Source organism: Oryza glaberrima, chromosome 10 (assembly GCF_000147395.1).
Source record: "Oryza glaberrima chromosome 10, OglaRS2, whole genome shotgun sequence".
Classification (NCBI taxonomy): domain Eukaryota; kingdom Viridiplantae; phylum Streptophyta; class Magnoliopsida; order Poales; family Poaceae; genus Oryza; species Oryza glaberrima.
The window spans coordinates 20,446,985-20,474,513 of NC_068335.1; the positions used below are offsets into that span (position 1 = coordinate 20,446,985).

Here is a 27,529-nt window from a genome sequence, read left to right on the forward strand (position 1 = left end):
ATTTTTCGACAAAATTTATTATGATTCCGCGAAATCTGATGATTCGATATCGAGATTGTGAACCCTACCTTCCATTCAATTGAGAATGAGACTCCAATCTAACTTGATTATAATAATTCTATTTTCCTCCCTATAATTAATGATGATTCTGATTTAAATTATACAAGGATTTCAGGTTGGGGTGCTAGTAGTATGCCCCTGTTAGGTCTGGTCATTTTCGCATTAAGATACACAAGTGGCCTACAGTTATGATGGGCTTTTAGCATGATTGTTGATTGGGAACCATTTCAATACGTCATTGTCATCCATAAGCACAAGCCTTGGGCATCAGGTGAGCATGAAGCAACGGCCTAACTTGTTCTTTAATCAGCTGGATGCCAAATAAAGAGCTATAAGAGGGGAAAAATGATCTGTACATACAATATTTGACTATCCGGTTCCTTATTAGCTCTTACACTGACACAAAATGGAATAAACAGATACTCCTATATAGTTATTCTGAATCGAGAAGAAAACGACGGAAATGCGGATATCTTTTGGACCGAGCTTAATCTTAAGCCGCTCCAAGTTTGGTAAGCACACGCCTTTCACAACCATGGCCTACTCAAACTATTTTGGTTTGAATCGATGAACACATCGATCTGTCCATTCAGAGCGAGTCGTAGTTATCCAAACCGAAACGGCTATCCTGGATGGACCAGAACAGTGACGTGTCTGGATCAAGACCGATGTAAACATAATCAATACACAGAGATTTTTGTCCCGGCGGTGGCGCGGCGCGGCGAGCCGGCGACTGCCGCCGCCGCCGGCACGGCGTGGACGGTGGACGTGACATGACTGGAATGGGCTCGATCCGCGTCATGCAAAAGCTAAGCTGGTCTTACCCCCTCAAATGATCAAATCCAAATCACCCAATCCCATGTCACACCTGCTTTTCTTTCCCCTCAAATCCAGCGCCTTTTGAAGGCATAAGCCTTCCAGGGCCAAAAAGAAAAAAAAAATCCACTAACGATGACTCACCCAGATTAATTACCCTGTTAAAACAAATACTAATAATCAAGATGACTCAGCAGGATTATCAAATGGATAAAACCACAATTACGCAATTAACGAACAAAGCTCTACTAGTAACTGCCACGTGGGGCGAGCTGTCTCCCCCTGCGTCGCACGCGTGTCCAGGCAGTCGGTGGCGAGTCCTCCAGCCTCTATATCCGGCACAGGTCGGCGGCCGCCGCCTTCCTCCCGAGCGCGTCGCGTGTCCAAAACATTCTGCATTTCTTTCCGCCTCTCTCTCTCGACCCGCGGCAGCACAGCACCAAGTATTTTGTGGGGGATACGAGCGGCAAAACAGGTGAAAGTAACTGCAGGCCTTGCCGCGTGGTGGTGTAGCCGCGTAGGGGTGGTATAAAGCCAAAGCCGTTGTGCGCAAGCATCCCCTCGACTTGTTCTCCCAAGTAAACCACTTCAGTTTCAGAGTTTTCGAGCGAGCACGTTTTCGTAGCTTCCGTCGATCGAATTCATGGCCGTTCGGTGTTGCTCTTCCATGGCGAGCGCCAGCGTTGTCCTCTTCTTCGTCGTCGTCGGCATGTCGGCGTCGATGGTCTCCGGCTGCGACAGGTGCGTGCGCCGGTCCAAGGCCGGATTCCGCGACTCGTCGATCGCGCTGAACGGTACGTACGGCGAGAGAGAGGGGGGGACAGAGACATCCACTCGCGTGCGCGCTTTGTGTGTTTTTGCTTGGTTGATTACTGCAAGATTGTTTGGTTGATTTTGGTTGTTGGATTGTGCGTGCGTGCAGCCGGTTCTTGCGGGTACGGCTCCCTCGCCGCGTCCTTCAACGGCGGCCACCTCGCCGCCGCGAGCCCGGCGCTGTTCAGGGGCGGTGTCGGCTGCGGCGCCTGCTTCCAGGTATTAACAGAGCCACGAACAAACTCTCCAATGCAGTGATCGCGTGCTGTTCTGCAATCTAATTGAGGCGAATTTGGGTTCGATTAACCGGGGGAAGTGGCATTATTACTACTGCAGGTGCGGTGCAAGGACAGCAAGCTGTGCAGCACGGCGGGCGCCAAGGTGGTCGTGACGGACGAGGCGCGGTCGACGAACCGCACCGACCTCGTGCTGACCGCCGCCGCGTACGCCGCCATGGCCCTCCCCGGCATGGCCGCGCAGCTCAGAACACGCCGCGCCGTTGACGTCGAGTACAAGAGGTAAAAAAAAAAAAAAAATCCTCTTTTGGTGTCGGTGGTGTAATCAACTCAGGTAGTGATGATGGATGGAAGCTAGTAGCTCATCATCCGTAGTATAGAGTAATAATTGGAGCACAGCGATTAGCCACAGTTAGCTGTAGTAGTACAGGTCGCAACGCATTTTTCGGCTGGATTTATGACCGAATTTTGTACGAATTTATCGAGCAGGGTACCGTGCGAGTACGCAGCTGGTCGCAACCTGTTGATACGCGTGGAGGAGAAGAGCCGTCCGCCGCGCGAGCTGTCCATCAGGTTCCTCTACCAGGGTGGCCAAACCGACATCGTCGCCGTAGACGTCGCCACGGTAATCAAATAAAACCAAAACCAAATCGATCGTTTTCACTCGAATTCGAGGCAATTTTTGAAAACGAGTTCGAACAATTTTTGTGCAGGTGGGGTCGTCGAACTGGAAGTTCATGACGCGGGACTACGGGCCGGCGTGGAGCACGGCGCAGGCGCCGGCGGGGCCGCTGCAGTTCAGGGTGGTGGTCACCGGCGGGTACGACGGGAAGTGGGTGTGGGCCGAAGGCGAGGTCCTGCCGCGGCGGTGGACGGCCGGACGGGTGTACGACGTCGGCGTGCAGATCGCCGACGTCGCGCAGGAAGGGTGCTACCCGTGCGACACGCAGGAGTGGAAGTGACACACACCGCATTAACATGTACAGTTTTTTTGCTTTCCTTTCTTTTTTCTCTCCCCTTTTTGGGACGCATTGAGCAGCTAGCCATCCATCGAATTAAGAGCCACAGCCCACAAGAACAACTTGCCTTCCGTTGCATTTGCGTTGCATTGCCCAGTGGGGCTTGTTTTGTCTCGTGTTGTTTACTCGACTCGGGGTGCGGAGGTGCGCACGCGGTGGCCGGTGCCGGACACGATCTCACTGTGCGCGCATGATGGGGGGTTGGGTTGGGTTGGGTTTGGGTTTGGTCGTCGACGGCGAGTGGATTTCCGCTTTCGTGCCCACGATTCCGAGTGCGCGCATATGCCGCGGTCGCGAAAACGTAAGTGTTGGCAGATTCGGTGGACGCGCTTTAACGCTTCTGTAGTACGGATCCACCGGTGTAAGGGCCAATATAGCTGGCCAATTGGATGATGGATGGGCTGCAATCTTGTAATTTCCGGGGCTTTTCATCGGACCGTGGGCTCCCAAATAGGGTGGGACAAAATTGGAATGACAAAATTATCTGTCCTTATAGTGTGTGCAGCATGGGCCGAAATGGTAAACGTCAAGAAGTCCGACATAATAGCGATTGTTTTGCTGGGCCTGTACAAGTACCATTCACCGTGCAGCAATAGAGGAAAAAGTCTAATTTGGAATCCCTCTCACCATTAAACCAAGCAAAACGACTCATCGTGCCGCCTTGGAGCTCCACATCCTCCAGGCTCCGCCCTGGATGTGAGCCGTTGATGCCACCATCGTGGATTGCGGTGAGAGCAAGATTGGGGATCGGGGAGGAAGAGATGGATGGGTGGGGAGAGAGAGAGAGGGGAGAAAGGGGTGTAATGCCACGTCAGTCAGATGATGAAAACTAAGTCAATTTAACATGTAAATAAATACACGTCAACGAAAATCACCTCCAATACCATCGGAGAAGTTATTTTGTACCTATTTTAAAAATTGAATGGTTAAGATATTTGCAATAGACCACAAAGTTAAATTAAACTGAACCACAAAGTTGACTTATTTGCAATAGAGTAGGACACAACCCGCAGTTGCTACTTTTGGAGGCCGATTCCCAATTTCTGTACCTGGCCGTGTCAGGCAGCCATTTGCAGTTGATAAGGTAGAAAAATGTACTCCCAAACGCAATTACGCCTTACCACTTGCTGGAACGCTGGCCACCCACCAGAACGTGATCGATCGACTGATTGGCTTCGAATTGGAGCCGGTGCGTTGACACCAATCTCGCATTAATGGCGCTGACCTCTCTCCCCCGGTCTCGGACAGCCACTCGCCCAGTCAGACAGTGGACTTTTGCTTTCTTAGCTACACTGCAGAAGAGATGCAACTTGTTCCCGTGAAGCGGACATAGACTCGGCTCTTTTTTTTTTAAAAAAAAAACTCAAGTTTGTTTATAGATTAAAGAAGGGAGTTTACTGGAGAAAATTCCCCAATGCATCACCGTAATTGATACAACGTCCAGAGCGAAACCATCTTTTTGGAAGGTAAAGACAATTAAACTAATGGAACAAACTTCCCAAATAAACCAAACAACAGTAATAGATGTGATCGACAAGAGACTATGATATTGCCCTAGGATTGCATCCACAAGACTCTACTAATAACGTGCATTCCGCTTGACAGATCGGTGACCCTTTCGACTGCCTCTACGGGAACAACACGATTCGGGATTGATATGTGAGTCGTAGATTTTGCTTCAGCTTCACCGAACTCAACATCGATTGCTAAGGAGTTCTTCGTTAAATATGAGGAGCGCTAAGTGAAAACCTGTCGATAAGAATCGTACAGGAGGTTTTGCACTCAACCTAGACGAAGCACTTAGCATTGGCTACAGTTGTAGATTAAAATTAGGAGAAATCCCTAAAGCCCAACTAGCCTTAATCATGAGTCAATTAGGACAGTGGCGATAGAACTATTACCTTGCTACAACCCAGCAGAACCTAGCGGAGGAGATGACATGTGACCGGGGCATGGGAGGACAACCCGGTGCACCCACACCAGTCGATTTTGAGCACCATCTAGTGGATTCGATTTAGAGTTGCTGAGGCACTAGGACGTCGCCACCATCCAATACTTGTCGCCTGCGTCTCAGCCACTAGCCACCATGGGGGCAGCTTGGACTCCAAAAGAATAGAGAAAACGGGATGTAACCCGAGCAACAAGAGGACCTGACTACGGAGTAACTCTAACCTAAACCTATACTATACTTAAAAGGGAAGGAGGCCCGACCCCTCCTCCGGCCACCCCCGCCATAATTTTTGGGGAAAGGGGGGGGGGGGGTAGGGGAGGAAGGATTTACTCTGCCATCATCATCTTTCATCTATACTACTTTAAATGATGTTAGTGGTGGTGTTCGAGTCTGTCTCCACACCACAAGCTAATGTATATGGCCGTGAAGTCTCCACATGTGAATAACTCTAGAATTGTTATCTGATTTTTGCAACACATGTCTTTAGCTAGTGATAGAGAGTATTACGGTAGTCATTCGATAGACTCGGCTCTACTCGACCGACTCACCGACGACACACAGAAATCTGGCATCTCTCTCGGTGTAAAGGTCAACGTATGAAACACACTTGGCACGTAGCGTTTGTGTTGGAGTACAATCAGCACCGCCGGTGGATATGCGTGCATATGTACATTCACGAGATGTTGTACAAGTAGGAACACGTTATATCTTAGGAATACCGGTTCTATAAGTTGAGGGACACATTATATATAGTATTATGCTTCAGGATGTAATTTATACTCGAAGTTTAGATGAGGGACCTAAAAAAAACTTATTCCTTCTCTACCTGGCCGTGTCACCCGACCACTTGCAGTTGTGCAGCCCATTTGCAGTTGGTAGGGAGAAAAACGTACTCCCAAACGCAATTACTCCGCCTTACTACACCAGTTGATGGAACGCTACCTGGCCACCCACCAGAACGTGATCGATCGGCTGCGTGGGATTGTAGCCGGTGCGTTGACCATATATCTATCTCACATTAATGGCGCTGACCTCTTGCATGCCCTCGGTCTCGGACAGCCAGTCAGTCGATCGGACAGTAGACCGCGTGACCGTTGCTTTGTCAGCTACTCCTACAGAAGAGAGGCAGCTGGTTCCCGTGAAGCAGAGATTGACTCGGCTCGACCGACGACGTGCGTAGTGTACGTATAGTACAGAAATCTCAAACAATATCTCTCAATCGGTATAAGCTAGGGTGATCAGCATCCTGTATTGAATGTCAGCATCCGGCTGATACGCTATACTACCTCCCTATCAAAATGTAACTATTTTTAACACAGGTCTGGTTTAGTTCACAACTTTTTCTTCAAACTTCCAACTTTTCCATCACATCGAAACTTTCCTACACACGCAAACTTTTAATTTTTCCATCACATCGTTCCAATTTCAATCAAACTTTCAATTTTTACGTGAACTAAACACACCCACAGTATCTTATTTTAAAATAAAACTATTTTTTTTCAGCTACATACTCTTTTCAATCAATCACAAACATTAATTCTTCTTCACCTGCTTTCTCTTTTTAACTAATGACATACTTTATTCAATTATTTTCATCTACTCCCTCCGTATTTTAATGTATGTCGCCGTTGACTTTTTTACCAACGTTTGATCATTCGTTTTATTCAAATTTTTTTGTGCAAATATGAAAATATTTATGTCATGCTTAAAGAACATTTAATGATGAATTAAGTCATAATGAAATAAATGATAATTACATAATTTTTTTAAATAAGATGAATGGTCAAACGTTGGATAAAAAGTCAACGGCGTCATACATTAAAATATGAAGATAATACTTTCTTAATATCGGTGTCAACCTAAAAAAAAGTCTACATTTTAGGACGGATAAAGTTTATAATACACACTTGGCACGTAGCTAGCGTTGGTGCTGGAGTACGGTTGGCACCGCCGATGACATGCGTGCATACGTCCGCGAGACATGGTGTACAAGTAGGAAGGAACTCTTCTTCTTCTTCTTCTTCTTTCAGCACGAGAAAGTCTCTACACCTGTAATGGCGCCCGTGACCCGATCGAAGAAGAAAGATGTGAATGTATGTAGTACGCTGCTTTCGTCAGAGAAATTAACCAACGTCAATCGACCACTCAACCACTTGATGTGTTAACGTACGTGCTGATCTATCAATTGATCAGGGTAACAGGAAGTAGTTTTAAAGGAGTAGGAGTATCAAATAATCCGTGACGTCATCATGTGCGTAAAATAGGACAATCGGTGATAATTAATTGATTCGAATATTGATCGGGTGATGCATATATAGCAGTACGTGTCTGGATGTTATCATGCATGTTAATGAACTGATTTGGACTGGAGACTACCTGGGGTGCACGCCGGAAGATCCGGTATACTATATTTCTCTCCTGTCTCCTCTCGTAGTTGTAGCTTTCATCCATGATGTGTAGCCTGATTGGGACATATCCTGGGACGATGACCCTGTCATTGATTTACCTAAGTAGCGAGATCAGCTGTAGCAAACGTCACTGCAAACGCTGCTTTCCGTGACCGATTAGTTCGTAGTAGTAGTAGCTTAGCTGATGATACTCCTAGCGGCTCGCTTGGTTTGTCAAATGTTTTATTTACTACCCGTCAAATTAATTCGAAACAGCCGTCAAACATAGCAGCAAAAACCATAGTAGTGCGAGCAAATGGCTTACGTACGTCGATCGATCCGCGAGTTTAATCTGCCTGCCCGATTTTGACCATGGTTGTCTTACTATAATTAATTAATTAATTAATCCGTTGGCCTTTAAGCGACAGCAATGACGGATGCCAGCCACAGGTATAGAAACAATAGAGACAGTCTCACCGTCTCAGTGCTCCTCGATGAAAGCCAATAGAGCTTCTAGAAGGGAAAAATATAAGAAGAGCAGGCTGCTAGAGTGCTAGTAGCTGAATTAGCCCATGGAAAAATATCAAAAAGCACCTCTATCTCCCTCTCTCTCCTCTCTCTACTCTCTCCACATTTTAGCCTTAAATTAGCCCATAGATCTAAACATATCACCCTAGACTAGTGTTTATCCTATCAATTCAAGACTAAACATTAGAGCATCTCCAACAGCTTTTCTACTCAGCTCTCCAAGCTAAAAATTTGGCAAATGAACCAAAAACACTCCTCCAACAGACTCTCTATTCAACTCTCCAAGCTAACTGCCTCTCCATCCAAGCCCACGCATTGGCCAATATTGGCCAGCCTCCTAGGCTGGCTATCCCATCTCCAGCCCTCCTCTACCCGTGCTACTCTTCTCCCTCCAGCTCCGTCGTCGTCGCACCCGACCACCACCGCCCCGTTGTCGTCGCGCCTGACCGCCGCCACCCCGCCGTCGCCGCGCACGAAGGCCGCTGCCCGGCCAAGCGCCGCCCCGTCGTCACCGCGCCCGACCACCGCCGCCCCGTCGTCGTCGCGCCCGACCGCCGCCGCCCCGTCGTCGCGGCGGCGGTCCCCGCACTGGTGGAGAAATGCTCTTTACTCCCGGTTTAGAACCCTTTGTAGTCCCGGTTTTCCAACCGAGACTACGAATCTGGGACTAAAGATCGCTATCTTTAGTCCCGGTTAACCGGGACTAAAGATAGCGATCTTTAGTCCCGGTTGCCGGGACTAAAGAGGGGAAGCGACAGTTCATCGAGATCTTTTTTTATTATTATTTTGTTGTTGATTTGCTAATGGCTAGTGTTAATCTATGTATTTTCTCCCGAATCGAATGAGATGCACATCCCAAATCAACATCCCAAATATTAAGTTACTTATACACACAAGTCAAATACATCACAAATCCTACACACAGATCAACTACATCACAAATCCTAAAAACTACACACAAATTAAATACATCACAGATTATACAAATTATACATCTTAGATCCATGCGATGCAATGAATCACAAAATCTAAAAAATTATACATCCAGTGAAACACAAATTATATATTAAAAAAAACCGAGCCGCGCGGCCGGGCGCCGGCGGCCGCCTGCCCGCCGCCGCCGCCCGCCGGCCACCTCGCCTCGCTCTTGTGACATGCTATGTTTCCCTTCTTCCATTCTCAAGTGCCTGCGTGCAGCCGCGCCGCCGCCCGCCTCCACGCGCGCGGCCGCGCTGCCGCCGCCTGCCGCCGCCGGCCTCCTGCCCGACACCGCCTCCCCCTTCGCGGCCGCGCCGCCGCCGCCCGCCACAGGCTGGCTGATGGAAGACGGAGTAGAGGGGAGGAGGAGGAAGGAGAGGGGAGGAGAAGAGGAAGGGGAGGAGGGGAGGAAGAGAGCGGAGGGGAGGATGAAGAGGATTGGATCTGAGAAGAGCAAGAGAGGGGATGTTCCAATCTTATCTAAATATCTGTCTGGGACTTAACCGATTGGATGTGGGAGAGAAATATTTACTCCCGGTTGATAACTCCAACCAGGACTAAAGATCGATCTTTAGTCCCGGTTGGTGATAGTCCCGGTTGGTAGTATCAACCGGGACTAAAGATTCTCGAACCCCTGACATACATCTGACAGGGGATGAACCGGGACTACAAATCATCTTTAGTCCCGGTTGGTGTTACCAACCGGGACTAAAGATCAAAATTTTTTAAACCGGGACTAAAAATCGTTTTTAGTCCCGATTTTTAATGGAACCGGGACTATTGTGAAATTTGGTCGACCGACCAAAAATGGTTTCTCCACCAGTGCCGCTGTCGCCGCGCGTGGGCGCCGCTGCCCGCCGTCGCCGCGCACGAAGGCCACCGCACGGCCAATCGCTGCCCCGTCGTCGCCGCGCCCACCCGCCGTTGTCGCGCCCGACCACCGCCGCCCCGCTGTCGCCGCAGGAAGCCACCACCGCCCCGCCGTGAAAAGGAAAGGGGGATTTGGGGAAGATGGGGCAGGAACAGGATAATCAGAAAAAAAAAGTATAGAGACTGACATATGGGTCCCGTTGTCATACACTCATAATAGAGATGATGAATGGAGAGGCTGTTGAAGTAAAAACGAATTTGACTTGCCAAATTAAATGGAGAGTTAGCTAAATAGACATTTGGAGAGTGGAATTTGAAGAGACTGTTGGAGATGCTCTTAGCTCTTAAAATTAGTCTTGGGCTTATCTTCCAACAGGCCCAGTCTCACCGTCTCCGTACTCCTCGATGAAAGCCAATAGAGCTTCTAGAAGGGAAATTATAAGAGCAGGCTGCTAGTAGCTGTTTGACTCCTTGTCAAACCCAGAGGACCGATCAATCCAAATTCCTCCTAGAGGACCATATAACTCACCGATCAGTTATTGCACGCATTGAAGAAACCTGCCCGCCCCGCCCCAATCCATGATCCATCCATCCTTCGGAATGCATGTCTGTTCGTCACATGAACGCAACCAGGCCCCTGCCCAAACTCCGCCGGTTCATGCATGTACCCGTACTACGTGCATACTACACGTGGAGAAATCGGCGAGCCGCGCGCGGGCGGGTGCGGATCGATGGATGGATGGATTCATCGCCGTTCGGCAGCTAGCGCACCGGCACGCGCTCACAAGTCGATCACAACCGCGCGCCCACACAGTGTACTAGTACAACAGATGAAGCAGCGGCCCGGGCGGGCGCAGTCACGCGGACGCGCGACGCATTGAAAACTCGATCTGCCGCCGCGCGGTGCAATGCATGCACGCGCGTCCCATGCATATCTCCATCGGTGATCGATCGGTGTACGCACGGTGGTGGGAGCGGGCGCGCGGCGCGTTGCCGGCGGGCGGAGGCGGGGACGGTGGGGCGCGCGGGCGCGCGGCGCGGTGTCCCCTACACGCGCGTACCGGGCGGGTGGGAGCAGAGAGAGAGCACCACGCGTCAGGCTCGGAGGGAGGAGGGGGCCGTTGTCCATGGACCATGGGCGCGCGCGACATTACTCGCGGTGCAGTTCCAGGATGGTGGAGCGATCGGATCTTTGCATTGGATCGATTGCCGTTTTTGCGTTGGCTCGTGCTCTGTGATTGATTGATCGATCTATGATTGGATGGATTGATGTCTTGATGATGGTATGTTCGTTCATATGGGGACTGTACTCCTATGCGTGAGTCACCAAACTTTCGGTTGGTTTTCTTTTTTTTTTAAAAAAAAAAAAGATCAAATTTCGGTTGAGCTTCAACTGAGGAAGAATGGGAAGTGCTACTAGCCTACTAAATACTAAGAGCATCACCAATATATATGGCAAAGTGATCCATATAGATAGGACCCACATAAATAGTTTTTTCCTATAGCAATCTCCACAATGTACATGGATACAAGGTATCATTAGGACAAGAGAGAGGAGTAGAGATAGATAATACTCCCTCTGTTTCGAAATGTTTGACACCGTTGACTTTTTAGCACATGTTTGACCGTTCGTCTTATTTAAAAACTATTGTGAAATATGTAAAATTATATGCCTACATAAAAATATATTTAACAACGAATCAAATGATAGGAAAAGAATTAATAATTGCTTAAATTTTTTGAATAAGACAAACGGTCAAACATGTGCTAAAAAATCAATGGTGTCAAACATTTCGAAACGGAGGGAGTATAATTTATTCCATATGGGTAGTCCATATGCATATGGGTATCTTTTACTATTTTCTCTATATGGACTAGTTGCACAATGATAATAGGTGGCTGAATGGAATATTCTATTGCTTATGGACTACTTTTACACCATATTGTGGATGTCCTAATGGCGTGCGTCCCTGCGATCATAACTCCCAATGGATGCTTGCTTAGGCTCCTAGGATTTTTTTTCCTATATAATTAAAATCCTCTAATTTTTTTTATATTTTTTCTAACAAATCGGCATCTATAAGTGTTTATTGGTTTCCTCACTGATGACTACTAGTACTATTCATTTAATCATTTATACCAATTTTTGGCAGTATATGAGCTAGATTCATATGTACATCATCGTATTCGTATTCTTTCCAAGTTGTCGAACTGCACAAAACATTCTCTCTTGCTGGAAACAACCCCTACCCTCAACATGAACAGCCAGCAACTTCACATTGCTCGGTTTAATTTCCTCCTCCAATCCCTTTCCGGCTAGCCCCAGAAGAATCTAGCTTCTCCAACAAGCTGTCTCCTCTTGCAAGCATCTTTCTTCCGCCTCAAGCCAACAAACCCCAGCGGCTCGTTCGCATACTCTCCCATATAAAAAAGAAAAAGAAATAGTCCCTCTATCTTATAATAAGTAATCGTGAGTTTCAGTGTCCAACGTTTCACCGTCCGTCTTATTTAAAATTATTTTATAATTAATATTTTTTATTGTTATCAGATAATAAAACACAAATAATACTTTATGCGTGCCTGAATTTTTTAAATAAGATAAATAGTTAAACGTATAAATGTACTTAAAATACAAGGGAGTAGTACTAGTAGTTTTATACTAGTAGAGCTCAGCTGCAGCAGCAAGCCACTGCAGTGCAAGAGTCAAACGTGTTCCACTGCACGAGCTCAGCTCACGCACCCACCCGTGCGGGCTCCGCCTCCCGCCCCTTTATAAAACTCCACCTCCCGCCACCGCATCCAGTCACCTCACCACCACCGCAGCATCATCACCGAACACACAAGAAGAGAGAAGCTTCTCGATCGATGGCGGTGGGATTCCGGCGGACGCTGTCGACGCTCACGTCGCCCAAGGCGGTGGCGCCGTCGTTCCTGCTCGACTGCGCGCGGCCCAAGAAGCTGTCCTACGCGCGCGTCAGGTCGACGAGCCTGCCCGTCCGCCTCCACCCGCTCGTCGCCGGCCTGCACGACGCGGCGAGGGCGCTGCTCAAGTGGGCGGACGCGCCGGCGCAGACGGGGCCGGCCTGGGTGGCGGACGGGGCGGACAGGGCGGGGAAGGTGCTCGCCGGGCTCGCCGACCTGCTCCACCACCCGCAGGCGCAGGACGCGCTGCGGCGGCCGTGGACGGAGCAGCTGCTCGACGACCTCCTCCTCCTCGCCGACCTCCACGGCTGCTTCAGGGAGTCGCTCGTCGCGCTCAGGCAGCTCCTCGCCGAGACCCACGCCGCGCTCCGGCGCCGCGACGGGTCGCGCCTCGCCGCGGCGCTGCGCGCGCAGCGGCGCTCGGCGCGGGAGGTCTCCCGGCTCGCCTCCTCCGCGCGCGACCTCTCCCACCGTGCCGCCCCGGGAGACGACGCCGACGAGGCCACCCTCGCCGACGCCTTCGCGGCCGCCGCCTCCTCCGTGGCGGCCGCGGCCGCCGCCGTCTTCGCCGGCGTGTCGTCCGCCTCCGCCGAGTCCGCGGCGAGCGCCGCGCCGTCGCCACGGACACCGACGCCCTACTCCCCCGCCCGCACGCCGGCCAGCCCCATGTGGCTGGTGACCGACCTCCTCCGGCGGCGGCGGACCGTCTCCTTCGAGGACTACTGCAACGAGGAGGAGGAGGAGAGGAAGGCGGCCATGGCGAGGGTGCGTGGCCTCGAGGAGTGCGTCGCCGCCGCCGAGAGCGGCTGCGAGGAGGTGTACCGCGCGCTCGTCAATGCCAGGGTGTCGCTGCTCAACCTGCTCACGCCCACATTTTGACTCCACAATCCCCACACATTTCTCTTCGATTCGATCCCCTGTGTTCATCTTCTTCTTCAGAGAGATCAACTGATTTTTTGAGCAAAGGCTGTGAGATTAGTTGCCAAAAGATTTCATTTTGTTTCGTTTGGCGTGTGTACATGATGTAAATACTTTTGTGATGTAAAGAAGATGATCCCCCACTTAGGTTCAAAAACATGTCAAATTTCGCATCTTTCATCCCTTCTCTCTGCATTGCCTATTTGCCTCTGCAAGATTGCTCAATGGGCTTGCTTTTTTTTTTCTTTCCTCTTATTTTTTTTTCTATTTGAACAGGTGAACATTGTATTAATTCTACTCTGCTAGATTGAGAAGTGAACAATGTTACTATTTCAATTCAGGCATTCAGCTATCTCTTTCTCATTTGCATGCATGGGAACAGTGTTGTATCAACAATTTTTCCTTTTCAGAAAATTAAAAAAGGTCACAGGGCTGAATCAACAATTCAAGACGCATTCATTGCAAAGGGAGATGTTTAATGAGTAGATTGGGCATCAATCTAGGGCTAGGGTCGGTTTGGCACCACATGGAGTTGTATCTGTGCAGTTAATGTGCCACGCTGGAGTGATCAGTGACCAAACCCTTTTCCAGTGGTGCCATCGCCAACTTCTCCCTGTACTGAAGTTGACGTTTATCCGGCCAGCCATTTCAGCCTAACCTCACATTCCATTGCCCAACATTGCCAAGTTGCCAGCTTGGTTCTCAAGTCAAGATGATCCTCTGATCGTGAACTGACACCGGTTTCTGAACCTATGGCAAATCCTCATCCACACTGACCATGCATCCAACTGTAACATTCACACATACTCCTACATTATTATTATAAACAAAACATCTGCACATTGGTTTCTGAATTCAGACAACTCAACTGACAGTCATCCGGGCCATCTGGCCATGCATCAGATCAACTGAATAATTAAGCCGTTTTTTTGCCACAGAGATTACCGTACTAATTGAAAAGGCGAAAGCAACATAGCAACAGTCTCGTTTTGAACACCAAACTTAACAAGAAAAGTGGCAGATCACTTTTTTCACAAGTAGAGTAGGGGCAGTGCAGCCATGGCCGTCCTGAGCCTGAACAACTCCGGTACAGTAGTCTCTGCTGCAACACATCGATCGCCGGTGTGATTGGCCCGGATTTCATTGCCACCAGATCACATGAAGAGGAGATCAATGTAGCCTCACTCAAATAATGGAGAGAGAGAGAGAGAGAGAGATGATATGCAGATTCAATCATATGGATCCATCACTTGCACCGTGTCTAGTTCCAAAATAATTCTTCAAACTTCCAACTTTTCCATCACATCAAAATTTTCCTGCACACATAAACTTCCAACTTTTCCGTCTTATCGTTCCAATTTCAACCAAACTTTCAATTTTAGTGTGAACTAAACACAGCCTTGCTGGCTGGCTGGCTAGCTAGAATGTCACAATCCAAGTCAGCTTTGGACGGATGCAATCCATAATGCAAAAGAGAAGGACCCCCCAATCTTCTGGACTTCTGGTACCATCTGAAAGTCTCTGAAATCCAGAGTATACTGAAAATACTGAATCTAATCTAATGGCACATGCATAATTGGGTTGGTTGGGTAGGGCACCTCCTTTTGCTTGCTCTATGATTTTGGCCTGGATCTTGCGGTTTGCACATGGGGATGGGATCCAAACACCGCGTGCTTAATAGTATTTCAACTTAGGAGATCACGACGAGGATGATATTAGTCTTAGATTTGTTAGGACAGAATTCAAATCATTTTAATCGGAGACGAGACTGATGTGATGAGACCACTTGCGTGTGACAGCTCGTGCGGATTTAGTATATTTGTGAGTAGTGGAAAAGCTTCTTTTGTTTAAGACGCGCGCGAGCACGATGGGAGTAGCTACCAAAAGGAGAATCTCTCGTCGATCGCTCGCATGCACATCACGGACGATTTCTTTTTCGTCTTTGCAACCTTGGAATTATCAAGTGTTTTTTAGGCAACTTTTGTTTTGTTAATAAAGCTTTTTTTTTGTTATCCAATCTCTTGCTACTAGGAGAAAAAAAAAAGGACGATAGAAAAGGGGAGGAAAAGATACGAAAGGGAGAACCACTGGAATAATTCATGATCGATCGCTTTGTGGCAATTTGGGCCCAGGAGATGAAGGAGATTGGATGGATGGGCCCAGATAATGCATGTCGCTAGCCTTTTTGGTGTTTGAGCCCACCTTAGATGCGCGCGTTTGGGCAAATTGGCACGTGATCAACGACGCCGCAATATGCGTACACGCGGGAGACGCATCGCCGTCGGTTGGACACGAGCTGATCTCGTGATGCTGCCGCTGCCTTCCTCGTCAAGGCCTCATCAGTTACCATATTCTCTAATAAATCAAGACAATTTATTTAAAAATAAAAATTAATTTCTATGTGTATTTTTAGTGACATAAAAGCTAATATTTAAAAACACATTGAAAATATCTTAAAATCAACCTCGAAAATTTAAATTTCGATTTTAACTTTAACTTATTTGGGCAACCAGCTCGAACTTGTGAACGGCATATACGGGAGATTGGATGCAACGGCACACGCGTTGTGGGGTTCACGCGTCCCAGCTCCCAAGCAACCCCATCTCAAAAGATTCTCATTCCCGACCAACCAACCATTCCAAGCAGGCCCAAAGTGTGGTGAGCCGGGCTATATTGTGAAAGCCCAATCCTGCTATTTGGGCCGGGTGCTTAGTGCTCGCTGCAGTTGTAGCAGAGTATTTTATTTATTTATTTTTAATATTTATAATGTTTTTTTGTCTTGCGTATCTATAATTCTATACCCCTAATGATATTTGGTATTGTAGGGGCTTTTTTTTTTGAGAATCCATTATATGGCATTGACTTTGTCACACGCCTACGATTTACCACTGACTTTGCCATGTTACAATATGCCATCGACTTTTGCTTAACTTCTATGATTTACCATCACCGTCCGGTTAGCCTCCGTTAGCACTGTACAATTTTATCCAAATGACCAAAATACCCTTGGACAAAAACATCCAAAATTTGGATAAAATTATCAAAATATTATATTATAAATATAAGATTGTAAACATCCAGAATTTGGTCAAAAACTTAAAATCTGGTATTTCAGAATTTTTATCCAAAATTTGAAAGTTTTTGTCCCAAAGGTATTTAGATCATTTCGACAAAATTGTACAGTACTAAAGGAGACTAACCGGATGGCAATGGTAAATCGTAAAAGTTAAGCAAAAGTCGATGGTATATTATAGAACACGACAAAATCAATAGTAAATTATAGACGTGTGACAAAGTCAGTGGCATATAATGGATTATCTCTTTTTTTTTTCAATAACCTGGCAAACGGTCGTCGACCCGCTCTAACTGGCAGGTGACATTAGGGGGTACAGATCTGTAAAACTCGAAAACAATAAATATTTTTTTAAGAAAATCTTGCAGCAGGTGGCGCCGCCACGGCGAGTTCATCCACAGCTACCAGCAGGTGCCAACCATTGGCACCAAATCACCAATCAACCACCAAGAAAAGGACGGTTTTTAAATACAAGTGTGTTCCGGTGGACTCGTGCTCCATTATCCATCTGGGATCTGCGGTGCCCAGCAATTATCTTGCTTCTCCACCAAAAGAGATGATCTATCTAGCTAATAGGATGGTGCTTTTTTTTTTCTCCCGGTGGTTACAATACTACAAGTAATTATTTACAAGTGATTTAAAAGGACTTGAGCTATGTTTGCGGTTGGATAAAAGAACCTAGCATTCTTTGACTTCTTGTATTGTATAGATACATCACCTATCTTAAAATATTGCTATCTAAGATGTGATTTGTTCCATTAAGACACCAAGGAGGACCCACCAAGGGTCAAATCTTCATGTGCTAGGAAACACGTGTGTAGTAGTTTATATGCGCGTGCGCGTATACGTATGCCATGTAATAGAAGTAAAAAAACAATCTTATGTGTTATATACTCACTTAGTCTCATAAAAAATAAATCTAATAAAAAATATAACTTATATACTATAAATGTGAACATACTCCCTCCGTCTTTAGAAAAACCTAATTCTGGGTTTAAACCTGGATTGAGTTTTTTTTAGGACGGAGTACTTGTTACTCTAGTTGTATCTAGGCTTTGTTTAGTTCTACATCAAAATTGGAAGTTTGAAGAAATTGGAACGATGTGACGGAAAAGTTGAAAGTTTTTGTGTGTTTATGAAAGTTCGATGTGTCGGAAAAGTTGGAAGTTCGAATAAAAAAGTTTGAATCTAACAAGGCCCTAGTATACTGTACCAAACTTGGAATTCTGGAAAGGGCACGTCCACATCATACGCTCCCCACATAAGGTCTATGTTTAGTTTCTGAAATTGGGGAGAAGTTTGGGGAAAGTTGGTACTCCCTCCGTTTCACAATGTAAGTCATTCTAACATTTCCTATATTCATATTGATGTTAATGAATTTAGACATATATATCTATCTAGATTCATTGACATCAATATGAATGCAGAAAATGCTAGAATGACTTATATTGTGAAACGGAGGAAGTAGTTTGGAAAAAAAGTTGGGAGTTTATGTGAGTAGGAAAGTTTTGGATGTGATGTGATGTGATGGAAAGTTAGGAGTTTGGAGAAAGTTTGGTGTGAACTAAACAGGGCCAAGATCAAAATTAAGGTTGTGTTTACTGTTTAGATCCAGCGATCCAGCGGTGAAAATTTTTATCGTGTCACACCAGATATTCGGACACACATTTGAAATATTAAACGTAGATTAATAACAAAACAAATTGTAGATTCCGCATGCAAACTATGAGACGAATTTATTAAGCCTAATTAATCCGTCATAAGCAAATGTTTATTATAGTACCACCTTATCAAATCATGAAGTAATTAGGCTTAAAAGATTCATCTCACAATTTACACGTAATTTATGTAATTAAAAATTTTCCTTTATTTAATACTTTATATATGTATCAAATATTGGATCTGACATGGTGAGAAAACTATAGGTGATCTAAACAGGTCGTAAATTAGATCGATCCGGCTGAGATGTGGGCCCCACGTGCAGGGTCGCGCACGTACGGTACGATGGGTCATTTCACCGTCGCACGCCGTGCACACGGACTGTGAAATCTGTCAGTAATCTGTCCATCAGTCAATCATTGCCGTCTGCTCTGTCACACTGGCACGTGGGGCCAGCAGTACGTGGGACCCACGTGCAGTGTCCCAGCGCCTGCACCGTACGTACGTTGCGTCACACGAAGCGCGCGCACGAGCGTGCAGTGCCGTGTCATCGTGCGTGCGAGCCTGTGCCCGGGACCACACGCAGTGGCGGCAGGTCCAACGTGGCAGCAGTTAACCATTTTTTAAGAAGTTAACCAAGAGCAGTGACATCCAGGGCTTCAACGTGGCGGCAGTAAAGACGAATGACCAAAATTAGACACCGAAAAATATGGTTGCATTTAAATTGGGACTGAGGGAGTAAGTATTAGACTACTACGGAGTATTTATATATCTTAAAACAATACAATTATTTTTGTCTCTTTTATTTATCTTAAAATAAGTTTTTTTACCAATCATGATAGAGTTTATAAAAGTAAAAGAATAATATATTAAAAGCAGATAAAAAATAAATAATTATATTTGAATTTGATAAAGTAGGTTTTAGTGGTATGAGTAGGGTAGATAACAATTAACAAATGAATTTATTTCAGGGCAGAACAGGTAGGGTGGTGGTAGTACAATTTCTTTACCATGGGAACAGTGGAAATTTGTTGTACGCGTGCACGTCGGTGTGTCGTCTTCGCCGTCGTCACCATCGTCGCCGACGTGCTCCGTGTCGCCAACGATGTTTGCCTTGTTTATATTGGAAGGTACAGTACAAGATGATGGTGCTCCGTACAACGTTCTCTTTTTACCTTAGGTGATGCTTATGCAACGTGCTCGTTTGTTTGTTTCGATCAATGGACTTAGTAGTGCGTACGACGTAATTAAGGAGAGATGTATCCAAAACGACAAAATGAGAGCAAGTACTATAATAATGTTGGATGTATTGTTTCTAAATATATTACATACGATTAGATTATGAGATGGAGAAAATAAGTGAAGAAAGAGAAGGGAAGACACCCCTTATGCTAAGGGGCGGATATATGAGTAGGACAGCTAGGGCTAGAATCCTACTCCTATGCCCAAATATACATTGAAATTATACTATAAATTTGAAAAATTAAAGACAAGAGACAAATTGTCGACGGGGGATACCCGTAGACCAGATATAGAGGGTATTGGGGTACGCTGGTATGAGGATCTACGTAGTACGACATCAAGCAAACAGGAAACAAGGATTATACTGGTTCAGGCCCCTTGATAGGTAATAGCCCTAACCCAGTTGATATGGGATTATATAGTGAAAACCACATATTATAAAGGGAATAGCAGAACTCGATGATACCGACGAGACCGTAGTCGAGTTGATTCGACCCGATCACCCCGGCGACTTTGACTCCTGGAGGCTCTGACTTCGTAGGCTATGGTGGTTGTGTTGGCGGTGAGATTCGATGCCTTAAGGTCCTCCCGGGGGGTCCCTTTTATACTGCAGGTCAGTTGGTCTCCAAGTAGAACTCGGAGACATCGGACCCTACACAATACAGTAAGACCCAGTTCTATCCGAGTAGGACTCCTTCCATCTGTGGAATCGTGATGAATTTCCTTAACGTATACAGAAAACATCCGTATACGCGCAGACATACCATATCAGTATACGACGTATATCCAAGGGTAGAGGGTATACCTTATCCGTAACCCTGACACAAATTTATGTAGATAATACTAATTTAGTCCTACTCTAAGCATATTCTGGCTCCGCCACTACCTCATGTAAGAGACAACCTTCACACAAATTTCAAAAAAGAAGATAAAAAAAAGAGGGGATTGGACAAACAAATAAAATAAAATTATTGGGGATAGTATGCTAAAGATAATGTAGATGTGATATATTGCATATATCACATCTTATCTTACATGGATATAAAATTGGATGTGGAAACTACCCCTTTACAAAACTTGCTCCGACTTCTACAAATTTCTGCGTACTACCTCTGCCATGTGTAAATTGTATTTAATTTGATACTTGCTGGTTTTTGCAACATAGCCATGCAACACCCATAATTACAAGGCAAAGTACACATCCGCGTGCAGCACATAATCTAGAGCTACGCGCATATTAGTTGAGTGAAATGCTTTTGCGTGGCAGACGGTTCATCCGTTCAATTTCTATCCCTTGTTGACTTGAACGTGTCAAGGGTCACTCTTCATTCTTCACATTCAAAGCAACAGATGAGTCAAGTAGTACTAAAATAAAGCACAAGAATGGATCAATTCAGATGTAGGTATAGCCGTGTAGCCAATGCTTTACGCCGTGTTTAGTTTCAAAATATTTCTTCAAACTTTTAACTTTTCCATCACATCAAAACTTTTCTATATACATAAACTTCCAACTTTTCTGTCACATCGTTTAAATTTCAACAAAACTTCCAATTTTGATGTGAACTAAACACACCCTAGTTGAGTATTCTATACTGGGCAATTATATAACTACCTTATATTATCGCTTATAATGTCTTACTAAACACATGATTCAGATCCAACGTACAGACAAGACATCGATAAGAATATACTAGTATCTAAAAAGACATATATGGAACACCAATTATTATCACCCAATATGACTTGTGTAAAAATGGAATTATCTAGCATTATAGGTAGCTATTAGCTACATTGACATGGTATGAAAGTGATAGCCACACAATTAGCAACCTAAGATGGTAAGACAAAATGCATTAAGTGCATTTATTGATATATTTAAAATATTAGGTATGTGTCGGGATGAAAAGCCATTAGATATGTGTGGGGGTTCTAATCATCAAATTTAATGTAATGTACAACACTTAGTTTTGAGACGGCATTAGCCATATTGGATAAGACATACTTCACCTTGCATTCCCTCTTCACTAACCCCTATTATTCTCTCCCTATATTTCCCCCTCAACACCACCCTATTACGCAACCCCTTCTTTTTGCGACATCGGTGGCATCTATCGTATCTAACCATAATAGAAGTACTTCATTTGTTATCCTACCCCTCCTGCCACAACTCTAGCACCATCTAACCAAACCTTCGCACATTCTCTGTATCATGCCTTTTTCTCATACTCGGTGACGAACCCTCAACTTGTGACTATTGATCGCCCTCGTCAACCACCACCGTCAATCTCTCCTCTAAACCATCGAAAAACAATACTACTCCTTTATCACATTCTAGCCTGAGCCAGAGAAGAGTGTGGCCATACATAGGTTGAGTATTTTGGATGGGTTGGGAACCCCTCCCTTTCGCATGTAAAATAAATTGATGGATTAATGTATGATTAATTAAGTATTAGCTTAAAACATTAAAAAATAAATTAATATGATTTTTTACCATAACTTTGTATATAAATTTTTTGAAAAAAAACCACATCATTTAACAGTTTAGGAACCGTGTATGTATGATAAGAGAGGTGAGGTTAGGAACCCAGAGGTAAGAGCACAGCTATAGAGTCAGTCCAGTCAGCCAGCCAGGGGTTACAAAGTACAAACACGGTCACATGACTCACAGTTGAATTTCGCCAAAAAGTTTGAAAGCCCCATGCGCAAAAACCAAACAAAAACCAAACCCGTAGAACCCGGAGGAGGGAGAGCGAGAGAGAAAGAGCAAGTTACAAAACCCGCTTCCTCCTCCTCTCTCTCCTCCCCGACCCGCACGAGCGCGCAGACGCAGCCCACCCACCACCACCCCCGCACGCGACGCGGCCGAAGCGAATACTTTTCCAAACTCCTCTCCTCACACTGTATGGGTTGCTGCGGCTCCTCGCTGCGGGTGGGGTCCCACGCGCCGGAGAAGCCGCCCCGCCGCGCCCGCCCCCCGCCGCCGCCGCCGCAGCCGCACCACCCGCGCCGCCCGTCCTTCACCCTCAACGCGCACCAGGCGGCCGCCTCCTCCTCCGCCGCCTCCGCCGCTCCCGCCCCGGCGTTCGCGGAGTTCTCGCTGGCGGAGCTCCGGGAGGCGACGGGCGGGTTCGCGGCGGCGAACATCGTGTCGGAGAGCGGCGAGAAGGCGCCCAACCTCGTCTACAGGGGGCGGCTGCAGGGGGCGGGAGGCGGCGGCCGCGCCATCGCCGTGAAGAAGTTCGGCAAGCTGGCATGGCCCGACTCCAAGCAGTTCGCGGTAAGCGGGGAGGGGGGATGCATCCATCCAACCAAACAACCAACCAACGAACCAGCCGCTTGCGCGTGGATTTTGGGTTGCCGCGGGATTGTGGGGTTCGGGTTGGTTAGGCGTGGATTTGGAAACTGAGTTTGGTTTTGTGGGTTTTTGGTTTGCAGGAGGAGGCGAGAGGGGTGGGGAAGCTGCGGCACCGGAGGATGGCCAACCTCATCGGCTACTGCTGCGACGGCGACGAGCGGCTCCTCGTCGCCGAGTTCATGCCCAACGACACCCTTGCCAAGCACCTCTTCCACTGTGAGTTTCCTCCCTCCCTCCACTCCCCTGCAATTTAACTCCGGGTCTTTATATTCCCCTCCCATTTGATGATCCTGCCAACTATTCGATCCTTCTGGTCACAATGGATGTTGCTATGCTTCGTGTGATCTGATCCAAGCTTGTGCCGAGCTTATGTTATTGAAGTTGATAATACTTGACAAATGGAACCACCTAGGTGCCCAGCTCCTATCAGGCTACACAGTTTTTTCGATTAGTTTTGTCGGTTCAGTCTGCATTTAATTTACCTTTTCGTCTAATCTTTGGGAGTATTAGGCCATTCCCAACCCAATGACTAGGATGGTGTCCATAGCATTAAATAAGGTGCCACCTAGGATGAAAAATGATGTGGCAAATGAATAAATGTGGAAAGAGAAGGAAACCATGTCTTGCATGAGACATGGTTTCTACACAACATCCAAGATATCATGTAAGATAAGGAACATTGAATTTAAGTATGGAATAATAGTGTTTGCATTGGAAGAGTGGTGTCTAGTACTAGTTTCTTGATGATGTGGAGTTTATGAAAACCATGTCTAGTGTTTTGGGTTGGGAACGGCCTTAGTACTATCAAGTAAGGATTGCATTTATTGTTAGTGGTTAACGCGTATAAACAAGCAAAGCATTGGAAAACAAGTTAATTTTGATCTTAACCGTGCTTTTGCACTTGTGCAGGGGAAAACAAGGCTATTGAATGGGCTATGCGCCTCAGAGTTGCATACAACATTGCTGAAGCATTGGAATATTGTAGCAATGAGGAAAGGCCTTTATATCACGACCTAAATGCATACAGAGTACTCTTTGATGAGGTAAGCGATCAACCTGTCAAGTACGTTTCAATATGTAGCACCTGAAATTGTACATCAGGCAAGTGATTATTGTCTCTTGCCAACTGCCATTTTGTTGACGTAAGTGCCTTTCTTTATGGCTGGTGTTCAGTGTCTGTAGCAATACCTTAGGCCCCATTTGGTACGCATGAATTTCACAGAAAACTTACAATTTCATTTTGAAGGAGGCAGGAGAGCAGCCATATCTAGTTGACGTCTCAAAAGTGATATTTACTATGGCAGCTAGCCTTGATTTTGTGTCTTATCATTCAAGAAAACCAACAAGATTAAAGGGTCTGGGTGTTTAAGTTTGTCACCTATTTTGATTTTTCCCACCTCAGTGCTGGAAGGATTGGGAAAACCGACGGCAAATTTAGTTCCTACTATAGGAGCACGGCAAATTACGTAGACAAACTTGTATCGAGTCAAGTAGGCTTTGTAAGATCATAGTTGATTGCATTCAACAATTCAGCATGCCATCATGTTGTAAGAAAAGTTTCTAATTAACTTTCTTATCGCAGAATGGTGATCCTCGTCTATCATGCTTTGGTTTGATGAAAAACAGCAGGGATGGGAAAAGTTATAGTACAAACCTGGCATATACACCTCCAGAATATCTGAGAAATGGTACTTGATTTTTCACATTCTTGCTTACCAGTCTTGAAAACAAATTATCCAGTATTCTCTTTTCGGCAGTTCTCTTCACTTATCTGGGGGAACCATTTTTTAAAATCTCCTTGCTGTACAAAGTTTTGTTTATTGCTGTTAAAACAATAACTAAACTCCTTAAAGTGGAAGTCAATAAATATGTTGTCAAACTGGATTTTCTTGTAGAAGGGCCAGTAGATCAGTTATTCAGCTTATGGATTCCTAAATTAGTGCTCTTCAAGCCAACTTATTGGCACTTTTGTGAATGCGATGGAAACTATGTTCAGTGAAAATTTTGCATTTTCAAAGTAGCAAGGACTGACTGGAATAAAATAGGAGGAACCACAGAATTTATGAGATGCTTGTCTGTTCTTCCAGGCAGGGTCACACCAGAAAGTGTTGTATTCAGTTTTGGCACAATACTCATCGATCTTCTCAGTGGAAAGCGCATTCCTCCTACCCATGTAAGTATGTTTCTAGAGTTCAATTTCCATTGTGTATCAGGCCACTTTCATCAATTGCAGGGTCACACTGACAAAGTTGTTTGAAATCTTCTATACAATTATCTTCCTTGTCTTTTTAGCACAAATATCCGACATCCATTTTTTCTATTTCAATGAATGAAAACATTTCCTAAGATGGATCTCGCATTTTAGCTCATACAAGTCGAGAATTGTTGGAATTCCTTGTGCGATGAGTACAATTCTTTTATGTGTCAAATATAGAGCTAGCAATTAACCATTTATTAAACCGTACAAGCAGTGATAGTCTGATAAATTTACGCATTTATCATGTGCAGGCACTTGACATGATAAGAAGCAGAAGCATCCAAGCAATAATGGAGACAAATTTAGAGGGAAAGTACTCTATAGAGGAGGCTACTACTCTGGTGGATCTTGCTTCAAAATGCTTACAGTATGAACCAAGAGATAGGCCTGATATTAAAAAGTTGGTTTCCATTCTTCAGCCTTTGCAAACAAAATCAGAGGTATTAACACTTCTTTTGCTCATTTTTTGTTTGTCGTGGAGATATGGATATAAGTAGATTTTGCAAATTGCAATATGAGTCTATGATATATTTGTCTGGAATACATTATTAAGACTGGGCAATCATGTATTATGGTGCCATATTTTATGAAATGATAGTTGTGCACCTTTTTCTAGTGCATGATGTCAAATAAAATAGCACACAGAGTAGTATGCATTTAATAACATTTTAGCAATCCAGTTATTAGCCAATTTGAACAAATCCCAAAACTCTACAGATTTACAGAACAAACAATGCCATCATCTCTCTGCAGTTCATGCTTTTATTGCGTTGCTACACAAGCAGATTTTATTGATCAAGTTGTGTTCATTATTCTTATGTATGCAAAAATATGTAGGTTATTTTTTTAAAAAATGTTATAATTTATTAATGCTGTTCTTAGCAACAAAGTAGTTTTCAAATACATATATATCCTTGATGGTTAACCTTGTTTACAATGTAAAATACAAAACAGGTACCTTCTTATGTGATGCTTGGAGTTCCAAAGCCTGAAGAAGTACCAAAGGCGCCTCCTGCCCCACAGCACCCACTTTCTCCCATGGGAGAGGCCTGTTCCAGGATGGACCTTACTGCCATCCATCAGATCCTAGTTTCAACACATTACAGAGATGATGAAGGGACTAATGAGGTAAAGACAATATAGAGCACTGTGGCTCCACTCTTTTCTAGCTGGTTGGGATACTGGTCCCTCTCGACTGTTTTCTTCCTATGGGGACGTGTCTAAATTGTTCTCCTCTCTGCAGCTATCTTTCCAAGAATGGACTCAACAGATGAGAGATATGTTGGATGCTAGGAAACGTGGTGATTTTGCATTTCGAGACAAAAATTTCAAGCAAGCCATAGATTGTTACACTCAGGTAGGAGGCTGTATTATTTCTTCTTTATCATGAGACCTTCAATGTTCTAAAATTACCACTTTTCATGTAGTTCATTCATCCTCTGCTCGTTATCATTTTCCTTCTTGAAACATCTGCATGGTTATTGTTTCGCAGTTTGTTGATGTGGGGACAATGGTGTCGCCAACTGTATATGCCAGACGGAGCTTGTGCCACCTTATGTGTGACCAACCTGATGCTGCACTCAGGGACGCAATGCAAGCACAGTGTGTGTATCCCGATTGGCCCACAGCTTTCTACATGCAGGCAGTGGCGCTCTCAAAGCTGAACATGCAGAGTGACTCTTTGGACATGTTGAACGAGGCATCACAGCTAGAAGAGAAGAGGCAAAAGAGCATAAAAGGTCCATGAAGAACTTGTTTAGGCTCCGAGAAGCGGCGTTCCAGAAGCTGGCACTTATCTGTAGTATATTGCGGGGTTAGGAGTTAGAAGACCTATTTGGAGAAGATGTTTACCGGCGTGTCGTATGATTAAAAAGGAAAACTCATTTGGTTTGGCTTCCTACGATAGGAGATGCATTTTTTTGGACCCATGTATATAACATCTGTTGAATAGTTAGAGCATGGGAGTTCATTTGTGGTGGCTAAAGAGTGTTGCTGGTTGTTCACAAGGGTCCTTGTAGGTAAAGTTAATAAAACATGTCCTATGTATAGAAATATTTGTTTGGAAGTACACCAATCCCATATAAATACATATTTGTGTGCATCGCAGTGCCGTTCTTCGACACGCCGTAAGGGCTTGTTTGTATATGTTCTTTTTCTAAAATTTTGCTTGTTTGTACATGGTTATTTAGTTTTTTCAAAGATGATTATATTCCTAACATCTGTATCATGCATGAAAATGGTGTTCAATGACATTTGAAGCTGCGGCAGAGAGTTGTGCATGACAAGAAGTCATACAGTTGCTATAAGCAGTTGTGCGTATGATAGTACTCCCTCCGTTTCATAACGTTTTATAATGTAAGACTTTCTAGCATTGCTCATATTCATATAGATGTTAATGGATCTAGATACATATATATTTAGATTCATTTAACATCTATATGAACG

The 27,529-nt window shown here is 45.3% G+C and overlaps 3 protein-coding genes across 3 annotated transcripts; all 3 read left to right on the top strand.

The window, feature by feature from the left end:
* Positions 1-1,236: 1,236 nt before the first annotated feature.
* LOC127786147 (expansin-like A2) lies at positions 1,237-3,022 on the top strand. Its single transcript, XM_052313478.1, has 5 exons — positions 1,237-1,670; positions 1,799-1,908; positions 2,026-2,207; positions 2,415-2,550; positions 2,639-3,022. The coding sequence occupies exons 1-5, from the start codon at positions 1,520-1,522 to the stop codon at positions 2,885-2,887; spliced, it is 828 nt and encodes a 275-aa protein (XP_052169438.1). The 5' UTR covers positions 1,237-1,519; the 3' UTR covers positions 2,888-3,022.
* Positions 3,023-12,336: 9,314 nt separating this feature from the next.
* LOC127752939 (uncharacterized) lies at positions 12,337-13,842 on the top strand. Its single transcript, XM_052278389.1, has one exon. The coding sequence runs from the start codon at positions 12,524-12,526 to the stop codon at positions 13,457-13,459; it is 936 nt and encodes a 311-aa protein (XP_052134349.1). The 5' UTR covers positions 12,337-12,523; the 3' UTR covers positions 13,460-13,842.
* Positions 13,843-22,278: 8,436 nt separating this feature from the next.
* LOC127752820 (serine/threonine-protein kinase BSK1-2) lies at positions 22,279-27,204 on the top strand. The gene is made up of 9 exons (XM_052278238.1): positions 22,279-22,749; positions 22,908-23,043; positions 23,737-23,870; positions 24,410-24,515; positions 24,915-25,000; positions 25,336-25,524; positions 26,039-26,212; positions 26,328-26,441; positions 26,577-27,204. Exons 1-9 carry the CDS (start codon positions 22,375-22,377, stop codon positions 26,829-26,831), a joined length of 1,569 nt encoding a protein of 522 aa, XP_052134198.1. The 5' UTR covers positions 22,279-22,374; the 3' UTR covers positions 26,832-27,204.
* The last annotated feature ends 325 nt before the right edge of the window (positions 27,205-27,529 follow it).